Genomic DNA, 23,693 nt, shown 5'->3' with positions numbered 1-23,693 from the left:
TTTAATTATTAGTATAGATCATATTGTCTAATATGCAGAAAAGTCCAATCGAACGGTTAAGGATCCTTTCCGTTTTAACATCCTTTCTAGGTACGTATGTACATATGTATGTACATGTACATCAGTTGTATACTGTACTGCCATATGCACCAAGCATACATAATACATATATGTATTTCATATACAGAGCTACAGAGCTGTTGCCACTGATCAGAAACTCGTGTTTTTTAATGCCACAAACACACCCCTTTACCTGTTGCACGCGTTTTCCCAAAGACAATATACCCCTTTTCTGAGCGACTAATTGAAATATAGTCCAGTGCGAACCCTTATTTTGACAACAGCTGCACGAGTGGCTGCCTACGATATATGTACGTACTGATATGTGGCATGGATTGGGTTCCCATAGATGGCATGGCATGGCATGGCATGCAGGTCTAGGGCATTGCCAAAACCGACGACGAAAGCAACTATCAAATGCCGTTCAAGGCCGTTTCGAATTGCGTGGCAGGCAGAACAAGTTCCACACATCGGTGTGTGTGTGTGTGTGTATTGTTATTAACCAGCTGATGTGCATCCGCGTGTGTGTGGAAGTCTTCGGAAGGGGTGCGCACATCCCAAGTGCGCAAAAGCCATGATTGCAAGCTTTTCGGACTCGGAAAAACCATACAACCAACGGCGGCAGATTTGGTCATTCAGGCAGGCGAATTGTCAAATACGGTTACTTTAGTGCTCATTAAGGTTTTTATGTGCTTTAATAGATGGCTACTAGTTGAGTTATTTCCCGGTAAGATGCTCATCTTCTAAGAGACGATTTTTTATTTACCCATTAATATTAACACTGCGAATCACGAGTGTCGTTTCATCATCGTCCGGATGAATCGGAAATCGCATACGAAAACCCCTTAGTCGTATAGTTACTCCTTTCCCTACCCTTACTACCGTATACGCAATAACAATAATGAGCCAGAGACGATTGGTGGCCAAGTGTGTACACTGGAGAAAAAACCTTTCGGCAAGCATAACTATAGCTTACTTTTTGCAGGATCCAGATGAAAAATGAACTGGATCCAGATAAAAATATTAGGCAGTGACATACATATGTTGCAGATCAGAATGACTAAGGACTACAAATTCACAAAGCTGCTTCTTTTCTTTCAGTGTGACAGAGAGAGGGAGAGAGAGAGTTTAGAGCATGAAATTGAGAGAAAACAAGGATAAACAAGCCGAAGGATATGGGACGGCACTGTTGCTTCGCAAGTGTGTGTGCACGTCCTGACCGCGTGCACACACACACACACACACACACACGCCGTGTGGCCGTGTATGCGTGTGCGAGCGAGAGGGGGCGAGCGATGGTGTGAGCGACTGGCAACAGCCGCCGCGTCTTATTGACATTAAAACCGCTGCTGCTGCCGCCGCACATATACCCGCTCTCTCGAGTCCTTCCCCCCACCATTCCATACCATGCCACACCATCCCATCCCTGCCATTCATCCTGGCTCGTTCTTCCTCTTTTATTTTTAAATAACACCCGGCGCAGATGCTAAACAAGACGCCAGGAATTAAAGTGCAAAGGTGTGTGCTGCAGCAACAACAACAACAGCGTCCTCGACAGAAGGACGATACCTTGGCGTTGTACTTAGCGTCAACAGAAGAATACGAAGACAAGGACCGCGAACAATGTGAGCAAGGATCTAAGCAGATATATGCACATATACCAAATGTTCCGAGCGTCCACATGGTGCGGATTTAATCACGCACACACATTGGCAGTCATGAAAGGATAACGGATATATATATGGAGTACATCAAACGGAACCGCTGCGCAAGATGGAAAACAGATTTGATCGCTGATCAAGTAAATAGATGAGACATATCATTGTCAAACTTGAAACTTGAAAGCAAAAGACATAAGGACATCTTGTGTGTAGGAATAATCTATAGGATCCCTTAGTGATCTTACTTGCAATGAATTCATTCAAGATTAGCCAATTATCTCTTATCATATCTACTGATTCATGCACTCCTTTGCAAAGAGAATTATTTATAGGAACTGTGATCTAAGGAGGAAAACTAGTGAAAACTGAATCGGAATCGGAATTCGGAATCTATTTTAAGTCACTTGTCAATATTGTTCCATTGCATATTATTGCATACGAGTTTGGTCTGTGGTTTCTGATTATCAATTCTCAAAGCCCTAATTGCAGTTGAAAAACCGCAGTGGAAAAATGCATTTCAATTCGATTTGAAATGAAGTTCATGGGATAACCAAAGCATAGGAAAGGTGACATGTTTTCATTTTAATTAAAATTTGAATACAGTTCCAAATCAAAAATACTCTATGAATTTGTTTACGTTCACGAGCGTCATTTTTATTGTTTACCAACGTGTTGGAAATACAATAAAAATGTATAAATGTTCTAGACCCAAACAATTGCATTAAAAACTTGACAAACTGTGTGTACATCTACATTATTGTCGAGTAAAATAACAACAAGATAAAGCTGGCTTGTTGTCAACAACTATCAGTCTAAAAAACAAAAAAATGAAAATAAAAACAAACAGAAACGCAAAAAATTGCCGAATGGAAATTTTGTGGCACGCAAACTTGTTGCTCCATCTGCGTGTGAGTGAGATGTGTGTGCCAGTGTGTGTGAGCCAGTCTATGAGCGCGCGAGTGTGTGTGTGTGCGAGGAGAAGCTTACTTTGCGATGTTTAAATAATAAATGATTTATTTATTTTTCGGTTTGTTTTTGTTTTGATTTCCACCTGGGCTGAAGCATCTTGCTGCCCACTTTTGCGCGAAAACGCCGAACTAATCGCTTTCGTTATATGTATTTATTATTATGTTTTGTTGCTTTTTGCATGTCACCAACAGAAACAGAAAAAAAAAACGAAACGAAACACACTGAAAAACGCGCGCGTACACTTGTGTGTATGTGAGTGTGCGCTGGTATTGGCGCGCGTGTGAGTGTGAGCGAATTTGCAAGAGACGGGGCGTATGAGCAATGCCGTGGCGAAAACTTTGCCACTTTTGTTGTCTGCGACGAAAGCAAAAACAGCGAGACACCGTAAAAAAAAAAAAACAAGTAATATAAACACAGCTTTACATGCGCAGTTTTTGTTGTTGTTTTTATCCGGCTGCTGTGGCGTTGCACTGCGTATTACTGTTTTACCTCTTTTTCTTTTTCTTTACTTTTTAGAGCGTCCGCGTTGCGGCGACGCGTTGTAAGCGGTTCGAAAGGTAGCGCAGCACTGGCGCTCTGCCGCCAATTCGAACAGCTGAGCGCCAGCCGAAGAGAGAGAGCCGAAGAGTGCCGAACGACGCAGCTCCGCTGAACTACCGCCACCACTACCACTGCAGTGGCGCTCAGTCGCGGTCGCTGTGCGCTGCCGTGCTCTGCTGCTGTAAGCGCTCTTACATTCCGCGCCCGAATTTTTCGTGCTTTTCCCTTGTTTTCCCTGTGGGCCAGCGTTTCGCTGCTGCTCGGGACTCGGTTTGGGCCAACACTTGTCGCCTCTTGGCCATTATGCAACGACAGCGAAACGAAGGCGCTCGCGAAGTGGCCAAGCTGCTCTCTGATTGGTCGGTGGTCAGCGCCACGAGGCCACCCGAAGTGCTCTCGCGAGAACTCAAGAACTTGCTCTCTCCCTCTCTTTTGGGAGAGATGAGATAGGAAAGAAAAGCCAAAACACTAGAACAATCCAGAAGCCAAGTTTTCCGGCTTGCACATACGCCGTATAATCTGCATTTTTTGCGAACTCTTAACTCGAGTCAATCAGCTTAGTTTTACAATTCCGTGTTTTACTAAAAACAAATAAACCAATATAATTTTGCTCAGAAATCGATGCACTTTGATGAGAGAACACAATTCTCAGTTAATAGCTTTTAAACTGCGCTGCAAATGGGAAAACACATTAAAATATACAAATTTTCATGCCAAATAATAGGATATCTATCCTTCATTATATAAGCATAAACAATGCAAATATTCTAGCTTGCTTTGATCTTTTAATGTGTGTATAATGTATTAGTAGGTGTACTTTAGTCAAAGATGCACAAATACCGTTTGAACTTTTTTGGGTTTGGAAAAGCAAATGTTTGGGGATTTAAGGCGTGATATTGGGCGGAGTGACCAGCATCAGCATCCCAGATTCACATCCACATCATCGCCAGCGTTGAGAGCTCTTTCGATCGAAATAAATTCGAATCGAGTGCGATTCATCAGCAAGGCGAAGATAAAGATTTCAGGGCAATAGAACAGAAAATCAATGTTATTCAATCAAAAACCAATGCAAAATTGGTTCGCACTCTGGCACACTGCTATGTAAAGTTAGAGATTCTACTGTTTCCAATTTTATTTTCCAAGTCCAAGTAAGTATTTTAAAGAACTATCGTGCTTAAGGCATTATAATGATTATAAATAAAGTGATTTGCTGCTGATAAGAATGGTGAATTCAGCTCATTATAGTCTCAACGTACTTTGTGAGCACTTTGTATTGCCTCGCCTCGGTTGATTTTCGTTTTTTTTCGTTTTGGTTTGGTTTTGTTTTGGTTTGCTTTCTATTTTCTCTAGTTGATAAGGATAAAAGTGGTTCATACTCGCATAATCACTCGAACCTCACAACATAAGATAGTTGCAAATAATACAAGGCAGAGATTTTGATGTTTTAAACAGTAAATAAAAAGGGTATACACATATAAGGATTATATATACATTCAAAATCCATTAATATCAAATATTTCGGATATCTCAAAATTATTACTTTAAAGTACATCCACGTGTTCGACAAACAGGGTATCTTTAAGTCGGGCATCTCGCCCATATCGTTCTTTGTTGCTTATAAAGAAATCTGTTTGCCGTTGTTTTTGCACAAACACTGACATACAAACGCAGCTGATAAGATAGACGAGAGTCCGTAGAAATGCCAAATCGAAAACTATACGAAAGTACGAAAGTACGGGCAGAAGGAAGTGGGTGGGTGCGGATGGGATCGAATTCAGCGCGTGCCCAAATGTCCCGTTAATGAATACATTTGTGTGAGCGCTGCGGTATTCGTTTTTGTGAGTTCTGGATTTTAAAGTGACCGCAGTGAGTCATGCGAATGAATAAATCACAGCGGGACCCGCTTTAAATTTAATCGTATTTCATCATAGAATGGAATATATTGCACCCGACAAAGTATTTACATACATGTATACATTTATGTGCATTTTTCATCTCGATTCGAGATCTTTACAGAAACCTTAAAAGCTGCTGGCTTAGTATTCAAAAAGCAAGGTCAAGTTCAAAACTATGCACTTTGCTTTTCAATGCAGTTCTTGTCTCTTTTGAACCATACTGCGTTTGGTATAGAGGGTAAATTAAAGAATCGTATCATACATATGTATAATCCTTTCCAATGTTGACAAAATGATCTGTAGATTCGTGTAGATTTGCCCCATTAAGGGCAGGCAATCCAAGCCGGACGCATCGGAGAAAGTTTTTTGGGAAGAAAAAGAGAGCTTGGCTCAGTTGCGAAGAATGGAGCATAGAGAGTGGCTAAAACGGCGCCGTAGAAATGGCCAGAGATGGAGTGAAAGGGATGGCAATGTCTAATTTTCTTTATTTCCCAATGCATTTGTGTCTGTTGATGCGCCAAACCTATCGAGCTCTTGACCATCCATTGTTGGCAAACTTGTTTGAAGCCCCCCCCCCCTTCTACTTTCACCCGCCGCTCTTTCTCCGGCGATAATTTGGCTCTTTCTCCAGCCGAAAGAGCCTGGTAATTGAGAGTGGCTAAGTGGGATACCTTTCGACTTTTGCGGAGCGCGAGATTTTTTTTGGCACTCCGAAGAGCCGGACGCGTCGAACTTTCGGAACGGAAATGGAAACGGACACACATGACGGCCAACAGCGCTGAGCGATAAGATAGAGCGCGGCGATCGTACACTGGGGAAATATGTGTGTAAGTTCTAAGAAACCATTCTATTTTGGCATCTCTTCTTTTACAACACAACCATTTGTCATATCTCAATTCAGAAAGTTTCAACGTGACTTCACAATTAACACTGAGTAGTGATGATAATTAACTCTGCGTTTGCATTTGTTTTGGTTAAATTCAGTAGTATTTATTAAATTTATCTATTTCGAACCCAATCCTTTTGGCATGTATGCAATGGAAAATATTGCTAATATGGCTAACTACTACAGCTTAAAGTAAATTTCCCGAAAATGCTGAATTCGGCGATTATTGAACATTTAATTGCTCCGACGATGGCATTAACTATTCTATATTGCAGCATTTTTTCCGAGTGTCGAGGTGGGAAGTAAACTGCGGCGGGGGAATAATGAAGTCAAAACGGTCACGCTTACCCGCACATCGATGGAAAATTATAATGAGCGGCGAGAAGAAGCAGCAGCAGGCGGCAGTTGAGCAGTGGAACAGTTGAGCCGTCGAGGAAAACGATGGAAAAAGAGCAGCAGATGATGGGGCAACCACGACGGACGTGAGAACGGAACGAACCGGCGAGAAGCCGCCGTCCACACAGGAACGAAAAAAGAAGGCGTCCAGCTAAAGAAACTTGAAGACTTGGAAAACCTCGTACCTCGAATCGCCCAACCATGCAAATGAGACCGAAAGCGACCGGCGATCGAGGGATTTCCATTTCCATTCCGGGGTTCTTGAGGTTGCGAATGGAACGCAGCGCTGGAGAAGCGGCGATAATGCAGCCCGCCGACAGCTCCCATCCATTAGTCCATCGCCCATCGATGTCGGAAATACATATATAACCTAATAACCCCGAGCACGTATGTGCATATCAACGGGATGCAATGGATGTTTGACTTTGGAATTTTCTTTTTATGACTTTAGCTTAGCTCTTGCGGCCAAACGGACGGAAGTGCTCACATTCTAAGCCAAAACTGACACCTTCTCTAATATACATACTAAATGCTAACACTACCAAACTAGCCACATTAGGTCATGATTCAATAGCATGGTGAGTAGTTAAGTAAATATAGATGAGCCCCATTCAATAACGACTTCCTAGAACAGCCACTGGGTATCGTATATCCCCACTTGCCGACCAAAACCATAATTTGCATGTTTAAGTTGAGCCTGCCACCAGCGCTTTCATCATCACCACCACCATCATCATCATCATCATCATCAGCAGCATAAGCATCATAAAAGGCGTTATCATTACCACACTACAACTCATCAGCATCAGACAATCATATGTACATACATATATGTATGTTTGCCGAAGGGTTTCTCGCCCGATGAGAGGCAGCTGCTAGCTGCTTCTGCTGCTTCTGCTTCTGCTGCTGACCAGTTGAGTTGACCACTCGACAACCTTGACACAAATGAATGCGAAAATCGAAGGACGAGCAGGACGAGGCGGCCCGCAGGGGGCGTGGCCGTCATAACAACAACATTACCATTACCAAACCAATTAGCCAGCACTTCCAGTCCAGAATGAGAGCGGTGGCAACATCCAGCGAGTGGCTGCTACCTGTTCCCAACTCATTTGCCTAATAGAACAATTATCGACGCCTACAGCCCGTGGGGCTATGCTGTGCGATGGAAATAGTCTGGCACCATGGGTCCTTTCGGCCGAGACTTGGTCACGCCGGGCACCAGGAGCGCAGGAGGACACTAACTGGGTGTTGCACAGCCATTACGATGATTGTGTCCATGATAGTGACGATAATTACCCTAACGACGGCAGCAATAATGGCCACCAGTTGGCCTGCTGCTCAAATACCCTGTCGATTAAACGGAAGCCTACAATTACCAATTCCACGGCAGCCGAGTGATATAATATGTGCATATGTAAATTTTAAATTAATTTTAATTTAGGAAAACTTAAAATTCGAAATCTTAATACGTTTGTAAGTCTAATGTGACACTTGCTATTAGTATAATAGTAGAAATAGTAGAGTTGTCCGATCGGAAATAGTTCGTCTAACTTACTGCCTGCAATTAAGGTCTTTCTCTAGTTGCGTAAGTTTTAAAACTTTGAAGAACAAACGGACAAACGGACAGACGGACAAACGGACGAACGGACAAACGGACAAACGGACAAACGGACGAACGGACAAACGGACAAACAGACGAACGGACAAACGGAAGTTGTGAAATTCTGAGCAATGAATAAATCTGAGTAATAAAAACATAATTTGTATAAAAACATTTAAAAGCTTAAAGATAATTTATATCGATAAACCAACTACAAAAGATTTCGATTTCACCAGGCATTTTGAAGCATTGAAATATATACGCTCAAGTTCAGCGTTTAGCTTGCCATACAAAAGCTATTCAAAGCGACTATTCAACACCGCCCACTTTCTCGCCCAACCGCTCCATGTGACATCCACATGTGTTGCTCCTGCTCCTTGACCTTCTCCGTCCGCTTGCAAATCAACTTTGGCGCAGAACAAGACAATGAACGCCGTAATGAATAAACAGAGGCGTCGCGGAGGGGATTTGCGAGTGCAAAAGCGCATTTAACGGCTTTTGCTGGCAAAGGAAACGCAAATAAGCGACAAGGACGCGAACAAAGAAAAGGGGAGTAGTCACCCCCTGAAAATAAAAAAAAAAAATAAACGAAGAAGGCCATCCAGCGAACTATGTGTTTTGAAAAATGTCAAGGCTCCTTTTTGGGCGGCGGGGGCGGTGGCGCAGGAAAGGGCACGGGCAGGGGAAGAGGAAGAGCACAATTTCTGGCAACCCTTTTGGCCAACCAGCCAAATCCATAAGCCAGCGAGCGCTCAAGGGCAATTCGGTTAACAAAACAATGGCCACGACGGCGAATCCGCCAACGACAATGTTGGCAATATGCAGCCTTTGTAAGAGGCTAAAATTGAAAATTGCTGGGGGTGGCATTTACAGTTGATTCCACTGGCGAAAATAGTCCAGTTAGCTAATAGGAATCCATAGAAGCAAAACTCAATATGCATGCAAAGCAAAACCATCGATTTTTTTCGATTACTTAAGGTGCACATATCGATTCTATTGATAGAGGTACTAACAAGGATACACCTCAAAACGGGAAATTTATTAATCTTGTTTGAATGCACTGTAATGCAAAATCTATCTATAATATCGATATAGATTATGCTAGGAAATAATTGAAAACGAATATACTTGAAATGAAAGATCTATTTAACTTAACGATATTCATTACACAAACTGTGTTGTGCAACCAATTGAAAAATGTCGAAAGTACGGAAGCTATCGCAGTTACCGATAATATCGATACTGTCATCGCTGTTGTTGCAGCACTCTTGATCAGATTTTATTTACTTTCGAAAGCATAAAAGAAACTTCAATTTATTATTTCTCTTGGGATTGCCATTTCAGTTGGATAACAAATTCATTTTCCTATAGGTGCGAGGGTATTAAAAACTTTGGCTTGCTTAAGTTAACTTTGGCTCTGGGAACAATTTAATTAGAATTAAAAACTTTTCCTCAGCAGGTTGGTGGCGCTGACCTTCAACTTTCTTAAGCGCAAAATACTTGTATAAATACCAGCTATCCCTTAGCAAGATTTTCGCAGAATGGTTATTGTCAACGCACCTGCCTCGCTTGCCATCGCGAGTTTCCCAGCACTGGTCGCGTTTTCAATTTTTCCGCCGACCATTACAATTGTCCACCCCACCCCCATCCCACTCTCATTTGCGCACCCTTGATGACATTGATTCGTCATCAAAGCAGCATAAAAGCATTAGCATAAACGCAAGTATAATCTGACTGCCGCTAAACGCTTTTGCACGCCAATCATTTTTGTGGCCAGCAGCATTTTCCTGCCTCCCACAGCCACGCCCCCCGTTTTCCATCGTTTTGTTTGGCTGCTATTAATGCTATTGTTGATTTTGTTCACTTTGTGGCTTTGCGTGTCAAATCAGATTTGGAATTTCTGCTGCTGCCTCTGCTGCTGCTGCTGCTGCTGCTTTTGCTGACAGAGCTTCGGGCGAATTTTCCCCCTTTTCCATTTCCTAATTTCCTTTTCCGCTTTGTTCTTGTTGCGCACTGGTACTTTACACTTGTGTGCGTTCTCCGCCAAACTCCCCGGCCAAAGAGCTGATTTGCGTGATGTGCCGATGCTAATCAAGGGAAACAGGAACAATTATGTTGGCAACACTCGCAAATGGCCTGCTAATGTGGCCAAAGCTCCAGGAACTTCAGAATTTAACCACACACTACTCTTGCTATCAAAGCAAATGGAATTATGAGCAAAATATTCGATTATCTTGCTTTACATTGGATAAATAACTATTAAATTAAGTGGATTTTGAAGAACGTTTCTTAACACTAATGGCATTAATGATTAAACAAAACCTATTTAAAGTTTGGTAGAATTCAGAAGACTTGCATTACAATACAATTCTGCAAGAATAAAGTATTCTAAAAGTAACTTTACTGTCTTTGAATTGAAGAACATCTGTTCTTTTCTGGTTCGAACAATCTAAACTGCATTACTTTCGCATTGCATTTATATGGAACTCTATTATAGTATTTTAACCATTAAGTACTGATGAACTGTGCATAAAATGAATGCTGAAAAGTGTATTTAACGTGCTTACTGCATGATGACGAATGAAATTGCCACAATTTAACAAGCAAAATTTCATCACCGGTGCAATTTTTTCTACAAGAGTGCCACTCATAATTTAAGCAACCTCTTTGAGGCTGCGCTGCATCTCCAAACATTTCAGGACAACAGCCTTGAAAGGCTTAAATCCCTGGCACACACAATCAAACAGGTGGGGGTGTTGGGTGTTTGGAAATGTTTGCTGAAGGGGTAAGAGAAAGGGAAAGGGAAAGCAACAGTTCAGGGGCAAACACCGGTCAGAAAATTGAAATGTGCGTGTGCAGTGAAATTGCGTTGGAGTCGCAACCACAAAGCCCTGCCCAAACCACCCCAATCACCAATGGGTACTAATTGTGGGTGGGCCTACTTTCGTCCGTTGCAGTGGGTGGCGTTGGTTCAAAGGTCACCACCAGTTCGGTTGCCACCAAGCCAAGCGGTTCGCCCAGCCAAGCGAGGCCAATATTATCATCCATGTTCCACAGCATCTGACACATCGATGACAGAATCCTGTGGCAAACGGAAGTGGGTGGATGATGGGTGCTGGTGGGTGGTGGTTGGTCTTGTTTGGCGCTGGTGCAGGGATGCAAATTCGATTTCGTTGCTTGGCCTTGTACGGGATATTGAATGCCATCTGATTGCTGCGGTTAGTCCTGGCGAACTGCGATGCAATTCAATTCAATTCGATTCGATTCGATCTCCATCGGTGCATGCCTCTGCGTGCATTCATCGCCTAAGTGGAATAGTCCGCAGTGATTAGTTATGCAGCCACACTCACATCCAACGCCCAATGGCCACCTGGAGTCGGGTGGTTCGATGACAAATAATCCATTTCACCAGCGCACCTTATTGGCGAACCTCGTGCTGTTGACTCACAGAACTTAATGAGTAACGCCCCCTGCGGTCAGTTTGTTTCGCCACAAAACGACAATCCATTAAAATCGAGCAACTATCAGGATTACCTAAACATCTGCCATTGCTGGAGTTATGCAAAGATCCATACAGATGCATACAGATACATATGCGTTTGGACAAAATTCGAGTTGCGGGGATTGTACAATCCGTTTACCAAATGCAGTTCTAGGAATTCGAAAAGACACCTGCCTTCCTTATCAGTTCCACTTTGGACTCTCCTCGAATAAGTGCTATACGTTCTTGCAGTGGATGTCTTATGATAACAGACTCGGCCACAATGCTGGTAACACTTGATCAATAATAATAAATTACTGATTAATCGCTAGACAAATAGTTAAACATCTAACTAATTCATTTAATTTGTTGTTTTAAGTAAAAACATTAAAAGAGTTTTTTAAATAGCCTGTGCATATATTTCAAGTGACATATATTTAATTATTCAGTTAACGCTTTTTCAATTAAGCTACAAAAACTGAAAATCCTATTTTCTCGAGTGCAACTGTAAATGTGTCACTTTGAGTTATTTTCAACGCAAATTTTCGAATTTATTTTTCGAGCATTGGCCGCGTCTGTTTCCGATGGCCCGCAGGTGAATGGTGTGTGTGTGTGTGTGTGTGTGTGTGTGTGCGCGTGTGTGAAGTGTGTGGCAGGGGGATCCCCAACATGCATTCCCATTCGCATTCCTTATCCGCTGCCTTTCTGCGCTTCTCTTGCACGTTTCCTCTCTTCTGTTTCTGTTGCTCTCCATGTGTTTGGGGGGCTCTTATTTTTTGTGCTCGTTCACTTTGCGTTATTTTTTTCTTTTCTTTTTTTTTTCTGTGTTGCCTTTTTGGACATTGCCAACGATGGCATTTTTGTGGCCTAAATTCATGGCAGCAAAGTGGCGGAGTGGCGGGCCAAGGGGGACTAGGGAGGGGCTATTCGAGGGGCCTGCACTGGCGACTGCAATGTGTCAGCGGCAGTTTGCCTCTGAATGAATCTGTTTACATTTTCCCCATTGGGGTCTCCTTCCCTTGCTCACCCACTTCGACCTACCATAGCATAGCCTTGTCCTTTTCCCTCGCCCACCCACCGCCACCCACAGACTCTGCTCATTACTGCTTGATAGCTGATAACAACCTCAATAGAAGTGACCAACAAAAGCTGAGCGAAAAAGCATGGAAACGAGAAAGGCAGAAAGGACAGTGGGAGAAAGAGGAGGCCACCAAGGTATAACAGAAGCTCACAATTCTTTTCAGGATGCCAAATCATAGTTGTTCATAAAAAATTAAGTACCGATTAATTATGTACTATATATGTACTTACATAAGTGGAATGAATATTATATCTTAGAAAAGGGATGACTTTTAAAAAACAACTAGGACTTCAAACTTTATCATAATTATAAAATAAATTTGAAAAATATATTGGTTTAAACTTTTTTACGAACGCTTACAAACGATGTACGCATGGAGTTGTCTTAACAAAGAATACCAAATATTCTGTAAATATCTTTGATTTGTTTTAATTATTGGTGGGTCTACTGATCGTAAAATATATAGAACAGAAAAAAATTTAATTACTCTAAGCATTTTCTTAACTTTAGTTAACTATTTTTTGGGCAAAAAGTAAACACTCAAGTAATTTCCTGATTATTTATAAGAATTATATTTATAAGATTAAGATATTTGTGTTCATTGACTTGTAGTTGTTATATTTATAATAACAAAACAAAAACCAAAATTTGAGTTTATGAGAGTATTTGCTGTCATAGGTAAGCACCATTATGGAAAAATGCAAATTTCGCTCAGTGCACAGTGAAACGGCGACTTAGGAGCACCGTTAAACGATGACGACGAACACAGAAGCAACAAGAACCGAACCAAAAGAAGAGGCAAGCAGAAGATGAAGCTGCCAAAGTTGCAGGCAAGGCAGACGACGACACCAACAACAGTAAAAACCATCTCAACTGGCTGCCAACGACTTTCAATAAAAAGAAGCGAGACAGCGCAGCGCAGCGGCAGCGGGAAAATTGCTCAGGAAAATTCTTATAAGAAATTAGCAAAAACGATGACGACAGCAGCAGCGATGCGATTTTGCCGTTAGCTTTTTCCCCCTTTCAGTTGGGCAAAACGAATTGCTCAAGAACAGGACGGAGAGCGAAAGAGAGGAAACTGGACCAGCGAGAGCGCCAAAGAGAGCGCGAGAGCGAAGACAAGGCGCGACTTGCAGCGCGGCGACAGCAGCAGCAGCAACAACCAACTCAAAAGCAACAAGAGCAGAAGCAGCAGCCAAAGGCGAGACAATTGCAGCACAACCGATGCAGCCAGGCGACAAAAGTGGCACACTATCGCGATTTCCATAGAAATCATCAGTGCACTTACAACAGTCGCATCCAAAAAAAAACCGCAATGCAAGAATTAAGCATAGGTGTATTTTTTTTAAAGAAGTATATATGTATACACTATATATAAAGCATCCTAAAATAGAAACAAGGACAACATCCTTCTGGGTTTATGGTTTAAAGCCTCTTCCTTTTCATAAGAAAAGACTTTATGAAGATGAAGAAGAAAATAAGAAGAGATTGTTAAATATTCCTCTTTATTGTACCGTTTATAGTCAATAAAAATAAGAACCAGTTTTAAGAAAAACAACAACTTAATTCAATAATATTTCTTCGGGTGACCGTTTTGTCACCTGCACCAGTGGACTAAGAGCACTTTTCAGATGCTTGGGCTTTAGGTTTTTTAGCTTTTTCTCGCTGCCCGACAACGACTACAGTATATATGTATGTATATATATAATATATATATATGTTTGGGGATGGGTATAAAAAGGGAAAAACCACACACTCGACGAAGGAGAGCAGAGGCAAAACAAAATATTGCAGACGCAAAAGCCAGAGAGAGAGAGGACTAAAAAATGATTTTGTTGTTCATAAATCAGTTGCAATTAAAATTAACTGGGGGAAGAATGCGAGGCTTATTAGATTTGTGGTCAGCGGCAATTTAACCGCTCGCAGTCGCAGTTGGCGTGGCAGTCGCCAGTAGCCGGCACGCGAATGCAATTTTTCGTTATTTTTTTGTACTTTTTTTTCGGGGTGGGGCGCGATTTACACTTGTGTTGAAATTGCCATTGCATTCTTGCACATAATTGACACACACAAAAAAAAAAAAAATTAGGAAAAAAATACGTTTCCCATTTGGACACATACGTATGTATATATGTGTTGTTCTTCTACGCACGCGGGGCATTTGTTTAATAACAATCGAAACAATACCCGCTTGTTGTCATTATTTTTAATACGTTCGTTTGTTGTTCCACAAGTGCCGCATTTATTTATTAACACAATCGCGAACGCGTGTGGCGCACGTTACGTATACGCAATGTGGCCGCTGCATCATGCTGATGACGTACGAACATCAGCGCAAGCATCATCGTTAGCCACGTCATTATCTGCACCATCATTGCCGTCGTCGTTGTTGTTCTGATTTCTTGTTGTTGTTTCGGCCAACAAGAACACGCATAATCGCGAAACACGCGCAGCCCACGTTACGTATACGCAACGTTGCCTGTGACAGCATCTTCATTTCATTTTTCCTGCGTTACCCACGAATTCGAGTATTTCTGAGGCATCGCCGTCGCAGTCTCAGTCTCTCCGTTGCTCAGTCTCGCACTTTCTCAGTTTCTCAGTTTCTCGGCTTCTCAGTTTCTCAGTCTCCGTTGCCGTCGACGTCTAAATGCGAACTAAAAATTCGAGAAACACGGCGGAACAGGCGGCGGCTGTCCGGTGCGGTCCATTCCGTCCGGGTGGCGGAATAAAAAGGCACAAGGAGAAGCAAGGAGAACCGTCCGAGGAGCCAAAGAAGAGCCGGCACAAAGCGGACGAAACGCGGCCAAAAAGGCAAACGCCAAATCCTTTCTAGCTCTCTCGCTGGCTTGTTATCGCCGCGTTGGTAACAGAGACGCAGCAGCCGAAGAAAGGCGGGTGTTCAGTTCAGTTCAGTTGAGTTCAGTCTAGTTCGGTTCTGGCAGCTTGAGTTGATTTTAAGTCTCTCTCATTCAGCCGCACTCTCTTTCTCTCTCCTTGGCGTACATACAGATGCAGTGTCATTGTGTGTGTGAACAGTGCACTTTAGGGTGAACCTTGGTCGGTGGAGATAGCTTTAGGTCATAAACGATGCTATACTATTAAGTAGATTCAATTTTTAAACATAATCACAAGTGTTGCATTGTCTTTTGCTACCTTTAAAGTTGAGTTTTTTAACAGTTCATTTAAATGAATTGCTATGTTACAAGAAATGCTATGTTGTATTATCTCTACCGTTTTATGGCCTACAAACACAATTGTGTTGCGACAATTCGGGTCCACCCTAGCGTGCACTGCGTTGCGTGTGTGTGCTTGTCCGCACGGATGAACGAACGTCAAATAGAACATGTGCTAACTGTCAGCACAGCGCAAAGTACAAACACTCACGCGGACACGAATGGCGGGCGGTGATGAGGCGGTGGTGGGCGGGTAAAGGGTCGACGGAGATGGGAGCGGTAATGGAGATGTGAATGGGGATGTGAATCTGAATGAAAGCCCCAACCTCCTGACTTTCCGACCCACTACTGCCAACTGGGCGGGTAGCCTACTTAAAGGATGCACCCGACAAAGGCGACGACAGCGACGCCGTGCACAGTGGATAATTAATGAGTTCGGATGGAGGAGTCCGCCTTGGGCGCGAATCAATGGGGCGGAATAAATGAGTTGGCATTGAGCGATCCTGCGAGCGAGCGAGTGAGTGAGTGCGAAACGAATCAATCTTCTCCACATGATTGGTAACCCCATTTGCAATTTAAAATTTGCTCGAATTTCTCCATCAGGGTAATATATGTGTGTACAAGAGGGCTAAATCTCAATTTACATCGGATCCTAGTGGCTATAGTATATATAGTGACAACAAGCGATTGCTTTCCGATCATATTAGTTAAAATCGATAAGCGAGGTTTTTGGCGCCGAAAGGCGAACAGCCGGAGAGCACGCCCTATTGCAACCCTTTTTCATCTCGCGTGAGAGAAACGCGAAGTAAAAAATATGCTGCCCGCTTTTAGGCGTTTAAGCGCAACTTTTGTAATATGCATTCCGCCCTGCCTATGTGTGTGTGGTGCATCTGTGTCTGTGCTAGTCGAAAGGTAAATGACATCAATGGAGGTTGGCTGGCTCCTCTCAGTCGCTGCCTGCAGGCTGGCTTGCTTTTTGCTTGCATTTCGTTTCCGTTTGCTGCTTGCCTGCTTACAGTTTCCGACTGCGGCCAGCACTAACACAGACACACACACACACAAACAAACACACACAAACATAGGGAAGAGAGGTTTTTTGGGCGAGCGCCTAAGTGTATGCAGTGAAAAATATGAAGGCATTATTGAATGATGATGAACATCTGACATTCGCTGGACAAGAAGATGAACCACGTCCTAAAATTTGTAGATCAGCAAGATATTTCAGTTTTTACCATCTTTACTATTATTATAATTAAAAATAAAGTTTTTGCTCGAAAGATTACTTAAAGTTGAAAAGCCAACAAAATAAACATCTTGAACATTGCATATCACACCTTTTTTTCCCCTGTGTAAGCAATACATCAGAAGGTGAAAGATGCGCGAAGGTTATAAAGCAGTGGATTTGCGGAAGGAAGCCAAAGGACATCGCCAATCCGCACTCATCTGTGCGCCTATTTAATAACTAATTTCAGCCCCAGACTGCTTTCGCAACCCCAACGAAACTTCCTTCGGCAAAAAAAAGCCTCCGATTATTGTGTGCTGCTAACTTTTGCCGGTAAGAACTAGATTTTTCCCCTATTGTTCAGCTTGATTTGAAATCAATGACAATTCTGGAAGCTTCTTGGCTATAACAAATTGAGTTGGGCAACGCAAAGTCTCATCGATTTTTCGACTACAAAGTTGGGGAAATAATTAAAAACTATCAGCAAAAAGTTGCATATCGATGCGGATGCGCATATGTACTTAATCCAAACTATAAATGTAATTAAACTGAATTTGCATTACTGATAGGAACCACTGATTTCAGGGTAAATAGAAAAATAGAAATTGAAAAATTTTTAATTTTTTTTATTTCATTCCTCAATATCTATCGATATCCCAGAAAAATGATGAAATTTCGCATTCACTCTAGCTGAGTAACGGGTATCTGATAGTCGGCGAACTCGACTATAACATTTATTTATAGCAAAAATATTTTAAATCGAATTATTTATACACAAATTATTGCTAAATGACTCGAGAGTACGAAATGAAGGGTATGTGCATAGGTTTTGAAAATGACCAACAGATGTCGCTTATTTGCAAAAACTTTTGTTTGAAAACCTTTCTTTTTGGTTTCTTTTACTCAAACTCAAGCCCAAGGATTAAGCTTACTTAGAAATATATAGCATAATAATGTATAACATTATAGAACCACTTACCACTGGGATCGTGATGCGGTGGCCCAACTCCTGGGCCCGGCTGCTGGTGCTGATGCTGGTGATGGTGGAGCGGACTGGGGGCGCAGAAGGCGCTCGACCCGCCCCCCAAAGTGGGCGGCGGCATGCCGACGCTAGACGGCGGCGGATAGGCGCTGGCGCGGTAGGATGGCGGTGGAGAGCCCACGTCGCAGCGCTCGGGCGGCACGGTCACCGTATTGGGCACGGCCACTGGCACCGGAACAGGTGCACCCGGCGGCGGTCCATAGTGGCCCTGGGGCGGCGGACCGCCGTAATGATGCGGTGGCGGGGGTGGTCCGCCGTGGTACTCGGCCGCCTGCTGGTAGTGATGTGCGTGGGCCGCGTGCGCGGCATACTGGTGCTGGTGGTGCATGTGCAGCACTCCGCCGCCACCCGGCGCCAGCTGGTGGGCGTGGTAGGCGGCGGCGGCAGCGGCAGCTGCTGCAGCAGCTGCGTACGAGGGCGGCGGCGGTCCGTGGTGATCCGGCAGGGCGTGCTCCGTGTGCAGGCCGAGATCGGGGGCGTGGTACATGCCGGCGCTGAGGTGCTCGCCGGGCAGGAGGACATGCGGTCCCGTCGGCGCCGCATGGACAGGCAGCGGCGGCGAACTGTGGGCTGATGGAGCACAGGGAATATGGGGCATTAGGAGAGGGTACATAACTATCAGAGTTTTGAAAGCACAAAGATTGATAATGATTTCTACTTGGAATTGAAGATTACTTGCTCGAAAGATTACTTAAAGTGTTCCACGTTTGTTGGACTTACCTTCGCTGAGTCCGGAGCTGGCTCCCGGCGGCAGCATGCTGGAGAGGGCGCTGAGCGGCGTGTATGACTTGGGCGGCTCCACGGAGCCGGGGCGCAGGACGCGCTCCTCGGTGACGCTCGACTGGACGCGGTACTGCATCTTGCAGTAGGCCTCCTGGGCGGCGCCGTTGCTGGCGTTAACGTAGACGCCGGTGATGGTGACGTCCGTGTCCTGGACAATGACGACCGACGAGGAGGTGGGCCGGCTGCAATCCTTGGCGTCCTTGGTGCTGGCCGCCGAGTCGCGGTAGCCAGTGGTGGTAATGGTGGTGTCCGTGTTGGTTTCCTTCGTCTCCTTCGAGTACTTGGAGTCGTTGCTCTCCTCGATGATCGAGTGGCTGGACATCTTGCCGACGGTGGAGTCCTTCAGCTCGTTATCCCGCTCCCGCCTGCGCTCGCTCTCCCTTTCGCGTTCCCGCTCGCGCAGGGATTCCTTGGACTCCTTGGGCTCCTTTTTGATGTGGATCACCTCGGTTTTGATAGCTGCCGCAGATGTCACCTTGCTAGTCGTGGTTGGCATCGTGTCCAGCTCGTCGTAGCTCTCGAAACTGCTGCAATCGCTGGCCAAATTCTTGTCCAAGTGACGCTCCACCTCGTAGGTGGCCGCCACAATGGCGCTGGCATTCAGGCTGGCCATGCGCTTTCTGGCCAGGATGCCCTTGTAGTCGCCGATCAGCTCCTCGGTGAAGGCCGTCTTGCGCTTCTTGGGCAGCTGCTTGGGTGGCTTCGGCTTCTCCTTCTCCTTTTCCTTCTCCTTGGCTTCCTCATCGTCGCTCTCCTCGACCTGGACCGACTTCTTCTTCCGCTTGGCTTCCGTTTCGCTGGGCGCGGCCTTCTTGGGCGGCGCCTTCTTGGGCAGCTTCTTCTTCTTGACTGGGGGCAAGGTCTGTTGGAGCTGCAGTTCCTCGGTCTCGCTGTCGCTGTCGAACTCCCAGTGCTTGCCCACTCCCCTGCCTCCGGGCACGTAGCGCAGTTCCCTACGTGGCTCCGCCTCCTTGGGCGGAGCAATCGGCGCGGCTGGAGGCGCAGCCGATGTGTGCGGCGGACTCACGGATCCCTTGTCCCTGTCCGTGTCCCCGTGACGCGGCGAGTCCTTGTGGTTGTCGTCGTCACTCCCGTCCAGCGTGCGGATGCGCGGCGGCTGCTGCGTCGCCTTGGACAGGCCCAGCTCATGGGCCGTCCGGGATTCGTTCTCGTACAGGCACTGCACCTTGGCCAGCGCGTTGAGCGACGCCATCCGGTGTCGCTTGGGCCCACTGTATGCACTCAGCTTTCGCTCGTCCTCGGAGGAGCTGCTCTCTCCGGAGCTGCCGCTGGGAGGAGGCTCCTTCGCTGCGGCGGCCTTTCCCTTGCCCACCGGCTTCTTCTTGCGCCCCGCACTGGAGGGCATTGGAGTGGCTATCTTCCGCTTGGCTTGCTTTTTAACCGACGTGGTGGAGGTGGTTGTGGTGGTGCTAGTACTGGTGGTGTGCTTGGCTGCTGGTTCGGACTGCTGTGCGTTGCTTAAAGGATCTACGTCTTTATCCTTTTCCTTCTCCTTTTCCTTGGACTTTACCTTCACCTCCTTCTCGGGCGGTGGCTTCTCCTCCTTGTTGACCAGTGGCTGCTCCTCCTCATCCACCTGAACCTTTGTTTTCTCAGCCTGCCGCTCGAACAGCTTCAGTGGCTTGTTATCCTCATCTGAGAACTCGCGCAGCTCCTTGAGCGACGGCAGCACCATCTTGATCGGCTCCTCGTCCTCCGATCCCGACTTGAAGTCGTATATGTCCTTGGCCCCGCTCCATGAGGCAGCCGGTGCCTTCTGGTTCAGCGCCTGTTGCATGCGACCCTTCGATCCCGCCGATGTCTTCGTGTACTTCACCTTCGGTCGCTGTTTGGGTGCGCCCCCTGGTGGTGGCGGCGGTGGACCGGGTTGCCCCGCCGCAATGGCAGTGGATGAGGGAGTCGAGGTGGGTGTGGGCGTGGGCGTGGGCGTCGGCGTGGGAGTTCTTGTCCGTGTGGCCGTGGGCGTTGGCGTAAGCGTGGGCGTGGCTGTGGGCGTCGGTGTCGCCGTGGGCGTGGCCGAAGGCGTCGGCGTCACCGTGGGCGTACTGACAATCTCCTCCAGGTCCATTTGCACAGATTCCGTATTGGAGTCGGGCAAACGGGCAGTGCTCTTCACCAAGTTGGCTTCCTTTTTAGGTTTGCCCATTTTGGCCAGCTTGGATAGCTCCTTTTTCGGCAGCTGCTCTGAATGGGCTGATTTCTTGCCAGGATTCTTTGTCGCTGTATGCTTGGAAGTGGCGGAGCTGGGTGCTGACGTAGCTGCGGAAGTTGTCGTTGCAACTGTCGCCTGTGCTGATGATGGCTCCACCTTGGCCTTCTTGGCCTGCTGCACCGTCTTCTTGGGCACCTTTGCGGCAGGAGACTCCTCTGGAGCGGGAGGCGGCGTGATCTGCTGCTCCGCCTTCGGTTTGTCCTTCTCGAGGACCTTTTCTGTCGGCTTCTCCGCAACTTTTTCTCTGACTGGCTCCGGTGAGGGACGCACTCGCTTTACAGGCGGCATCTTGCCGGGATTCAGGCTGGAAATCACCTTGACCGCCGCTGCGCGCGACTTGGTCTTGACATTCTCCGAAATGGAGGACTTCAGCACGCCGTCGTTGAGCCGCTCTTCGCCGCTGGGCAGCAGGTTGTCAAAGCCGTGGATCTTGATATCCAGGCTCTTAAGCATCTTGTTTATGGCCCGCGCCTTGCCATCCTCGTGTCGTTCCTCCGGCGACAATTTTAGGCTGTTGGAAGCGGATGCAGATGCGGACGCGGCGGTTGCCGAGGATGTGGATGATGTGGAGGTGGAGGTCGTGGGTTTTCCTCCTCCATTTCCAGCACCACCCTCCGTGGTGGCTGTGGACGCGCCCGATGATCCCGTGGGATCCTTGGCCGGCTTCTTGGCCGCCGAATCTGTCTTGCTGGCTGACTTCTTGTCATCCGCCTCGTCGCAGCCGCCGGAGCCCTTCGTCTGTTTCCCGGGCCTCTTCTTGCCCTGCGTCGAGGACGCTGTCGCTGCTGCGGCAGCTGCTGCTGCCGCCGCTGCCGCAGTCGCCGTCGAACGCTGAACACGCTCGGCGGCATTGGAGCGCTTCTTCGAGACCATTTCGTGGGGCTGTGCGGGAAAGAGGAGCGGTAAACGGGGGAGGTTAATGAATGAAGTACATATTTCGAGAAGAGACCAGGAAACAAGGACCTGCCTCCTACACATTCACTTTCGTTTGTGCTCCCCTTTCTGCTCCTTGGTACATTCAGTTCGGTTCCTTCTAATTCAGCTCAAGTGGCCGCACGTGACAAACAATGGGAACGCCAGCTACGAAATGAAAATGGAGGCGGAGTGCAGGAGAATGCATCTCAACTCGAAACTGTCAGCTGGAACACGGAGTATATAGAGTAGCTGCTGTTCTTATTTTCGAATGAAACAATAAATTGTTTTTTATCGATTTGGATTTATTTACTCGACTTGAAGATAATCGGCTGGACTAGGAAGGTTTGAAACTGCTTTATATGTTAACTGGAATGCAGAACAGTTTAGCTTTGACCTTTACTAACCTTCAAACTTTGAGGTACATATGTACATATATGCATTTAAGATGTTGGAAAAGCTTTCGATACGCAATTATGCGAGTTAGACAATTTAATCGTTTTAAATCCGACGAAATAAGATATCTTTATTTCAATAAGAAGTATAACGAAATATCTCCAATGAAGCATTTATTAATTTATGTTAAGAAAATGTAAGTTTAAAATCTAGAACTATTGTCCAAATTGCAATTTTAAGATAATTACGAAATAATGATAAAATTGAATAACAATTACAAAAAATACTATGCATATCATATTGTAATTATTGGGTTAGTACAAAATGTTGCAAAATTAGTTTATAAATCAATTGTTTTGATGAAGTAATAAGTGTGCAATTACAAAAAGTATTTATTTAAAATTTAACAACTGTTTTGTTTTACAGGAAGATAAACTCATTAAAAGGCATTCTTAAATTTATATGTTAGCTATTTCTTAAAGTTTCCTTTAAATACTACAAATATTCATTGAAAAGTGCGTAACGGATAAAAGGAAAGTTAAACATTTTTCATCTGTTCCAGAATTCCGGAATTATCTAAAAAACTCGTAGCTATGAAAACATTTTAAAAGGTCTGTATTTATCTGCATGATCTGCATTACAAGCGAGTGATCACTGTATTCCCACCCACTTCGCCCAGTCTTCCTCCCACTTCCTCTTCCTTTATCCTTTTCGGTCGCTCTTATTGTTCCGTTTTAGGGGGGGGATGCCACCGTTAGAAAGCCAAAGTCACTCACCTCTCGCTCGCACCTTCAGTGGCGCTCGCTTGCCGTCCCGCTCGCTCTCACTGCGCTGTGGCCGCTGGTCCGCTGCAGCTACTGCAACTGCAACAACAACTACAACAACTGCAACTGCTTTGGGAGCCGCAACAACAACAACGGCAGCAAGCACGAGGAGAATGGCCAGCGGAGGGCACGTCAGTCCGTGGGCCGCCCATCTGCCGACCTTTAATGGCGTTTCGCGATGCTTCCTATGCGGTTTGTTGTTCTCCTACTTTCGGGCGGGCGCACTTTTATTTATGTTTTTATTTATTTGCGGTTGCTGCTCCACTTTGTGGTGGGATTTATTGTTTTTGCCGATCGCGTTTCACTTCAAACTTGTGCGGCGCCTATTTGCATAGAAGTGTGCGTGTGTGAGTGGGTGGCGGGAGGGGGTGGGGAAAAACATAAACATAAACATTTTATACACATTTCGTCACAAATCGAGAGGCGCACACACACATGCACATACACTCACGGTGTATCAACAAAAAAAGCCTCTCTCTCGCTCGCTCGCTCGCTCTCACTCGCTCTCTCTCACTCTGGGGCTCCAACACAAAACACACTCA

General features: G+C 45.5%; 2 protein-coding genes and 1 long non-coding RNA gene across 7 annotated transcripts in view; 2 read left to right on the top strand and 1 right to left on the bottom strand.

Moving 5' to 3' along the window:
* LOC27209339 (mucin-5AC) overlaps nucleotides 1–23,693 on the bottom strand; it is a 40,079-nt gene that overhangs the window by 15,903 nt on the left and 483 nt on the right. For 2 of the 5 annotated variants that reach the window (XM_039298028.2, XM_039298027.2), the window contains exons 2-4: nucleotides 23,104–23,474; nucleotides 18,724–21,901; nucleotides 17,941–18,573 (exon numbers count right to left, since the gene is read on the bottom strand). In XM_039298028.2, coding sequence (XP_039153962.1) covers nucleotides 17,941–18,573; nucleotides 18,724–21,892 — 3,802 coding nt within the window. In that variant the 5' untranslated portion in view covers nucleotides 21,893–21,901; nucleotides 23,104–23,474. Of the gene's footprint in view, nucleotides 1–3,113; nucleotides 3,321–17,940; nucleotides 18,574–18,723; nucleotides 21,902–23,103; nucleotides 23,475–23,693 lie in introns of those variants that run through there. The other 3 variants (XM_039298030.2, XM_039298031.2, XM_039298029.2) reach the window with 3 other exon arrangements.
* Nucleotides 2,790–3,882, top strand: LOC120285385 (amnesiac neuropeptides). The gene is given in 5 exon segments (XM_039298032.1): nucleotides 2,790–3,194; nucleotides 3,196–3,345; nucleotides 3,348–3,494; nucleotides 3,496–3,645; nucleotides 3,648–3,882. Coding segments are annotated over 5 exon segments (561 nt in total). The 5' UTR covers nucleotides 2,790–3,113; the 3' UTR covers nucleotides 3,681–3,882.
* On the top strand, nucleotides 3,921–14,259 carry LOC123327388. Its single transcript, XR_006542133.1, has 3 exons — nucleotides 3,921–5,952; nucleotides 6,287–6,985; nucleotides 7,042–14,259. It is a non-coding gene; the product is annotated as an uncharacterized LOC123327388 (long non-coding RNA).

This window comes from Drosophila simulans, chromosome X (genome assembly GCF_016746395.2).
Source record: "Drosophila simulans strain w501 chromosome X, Prin_Dsim_3.1, whole genome shotgun sequence".
In the NCBI taxonomy this organism is placed as follows: Eukaryota; Metazoa; Arthropoda; class Insecta; order Diptera; family Drosophilidae; genus Drosophila; species Drosophila simulans.
Note: the sequence above shows the minus strand (reverse complement) of the source record. Positions and strands in the feature narration are given on the sequence as shown.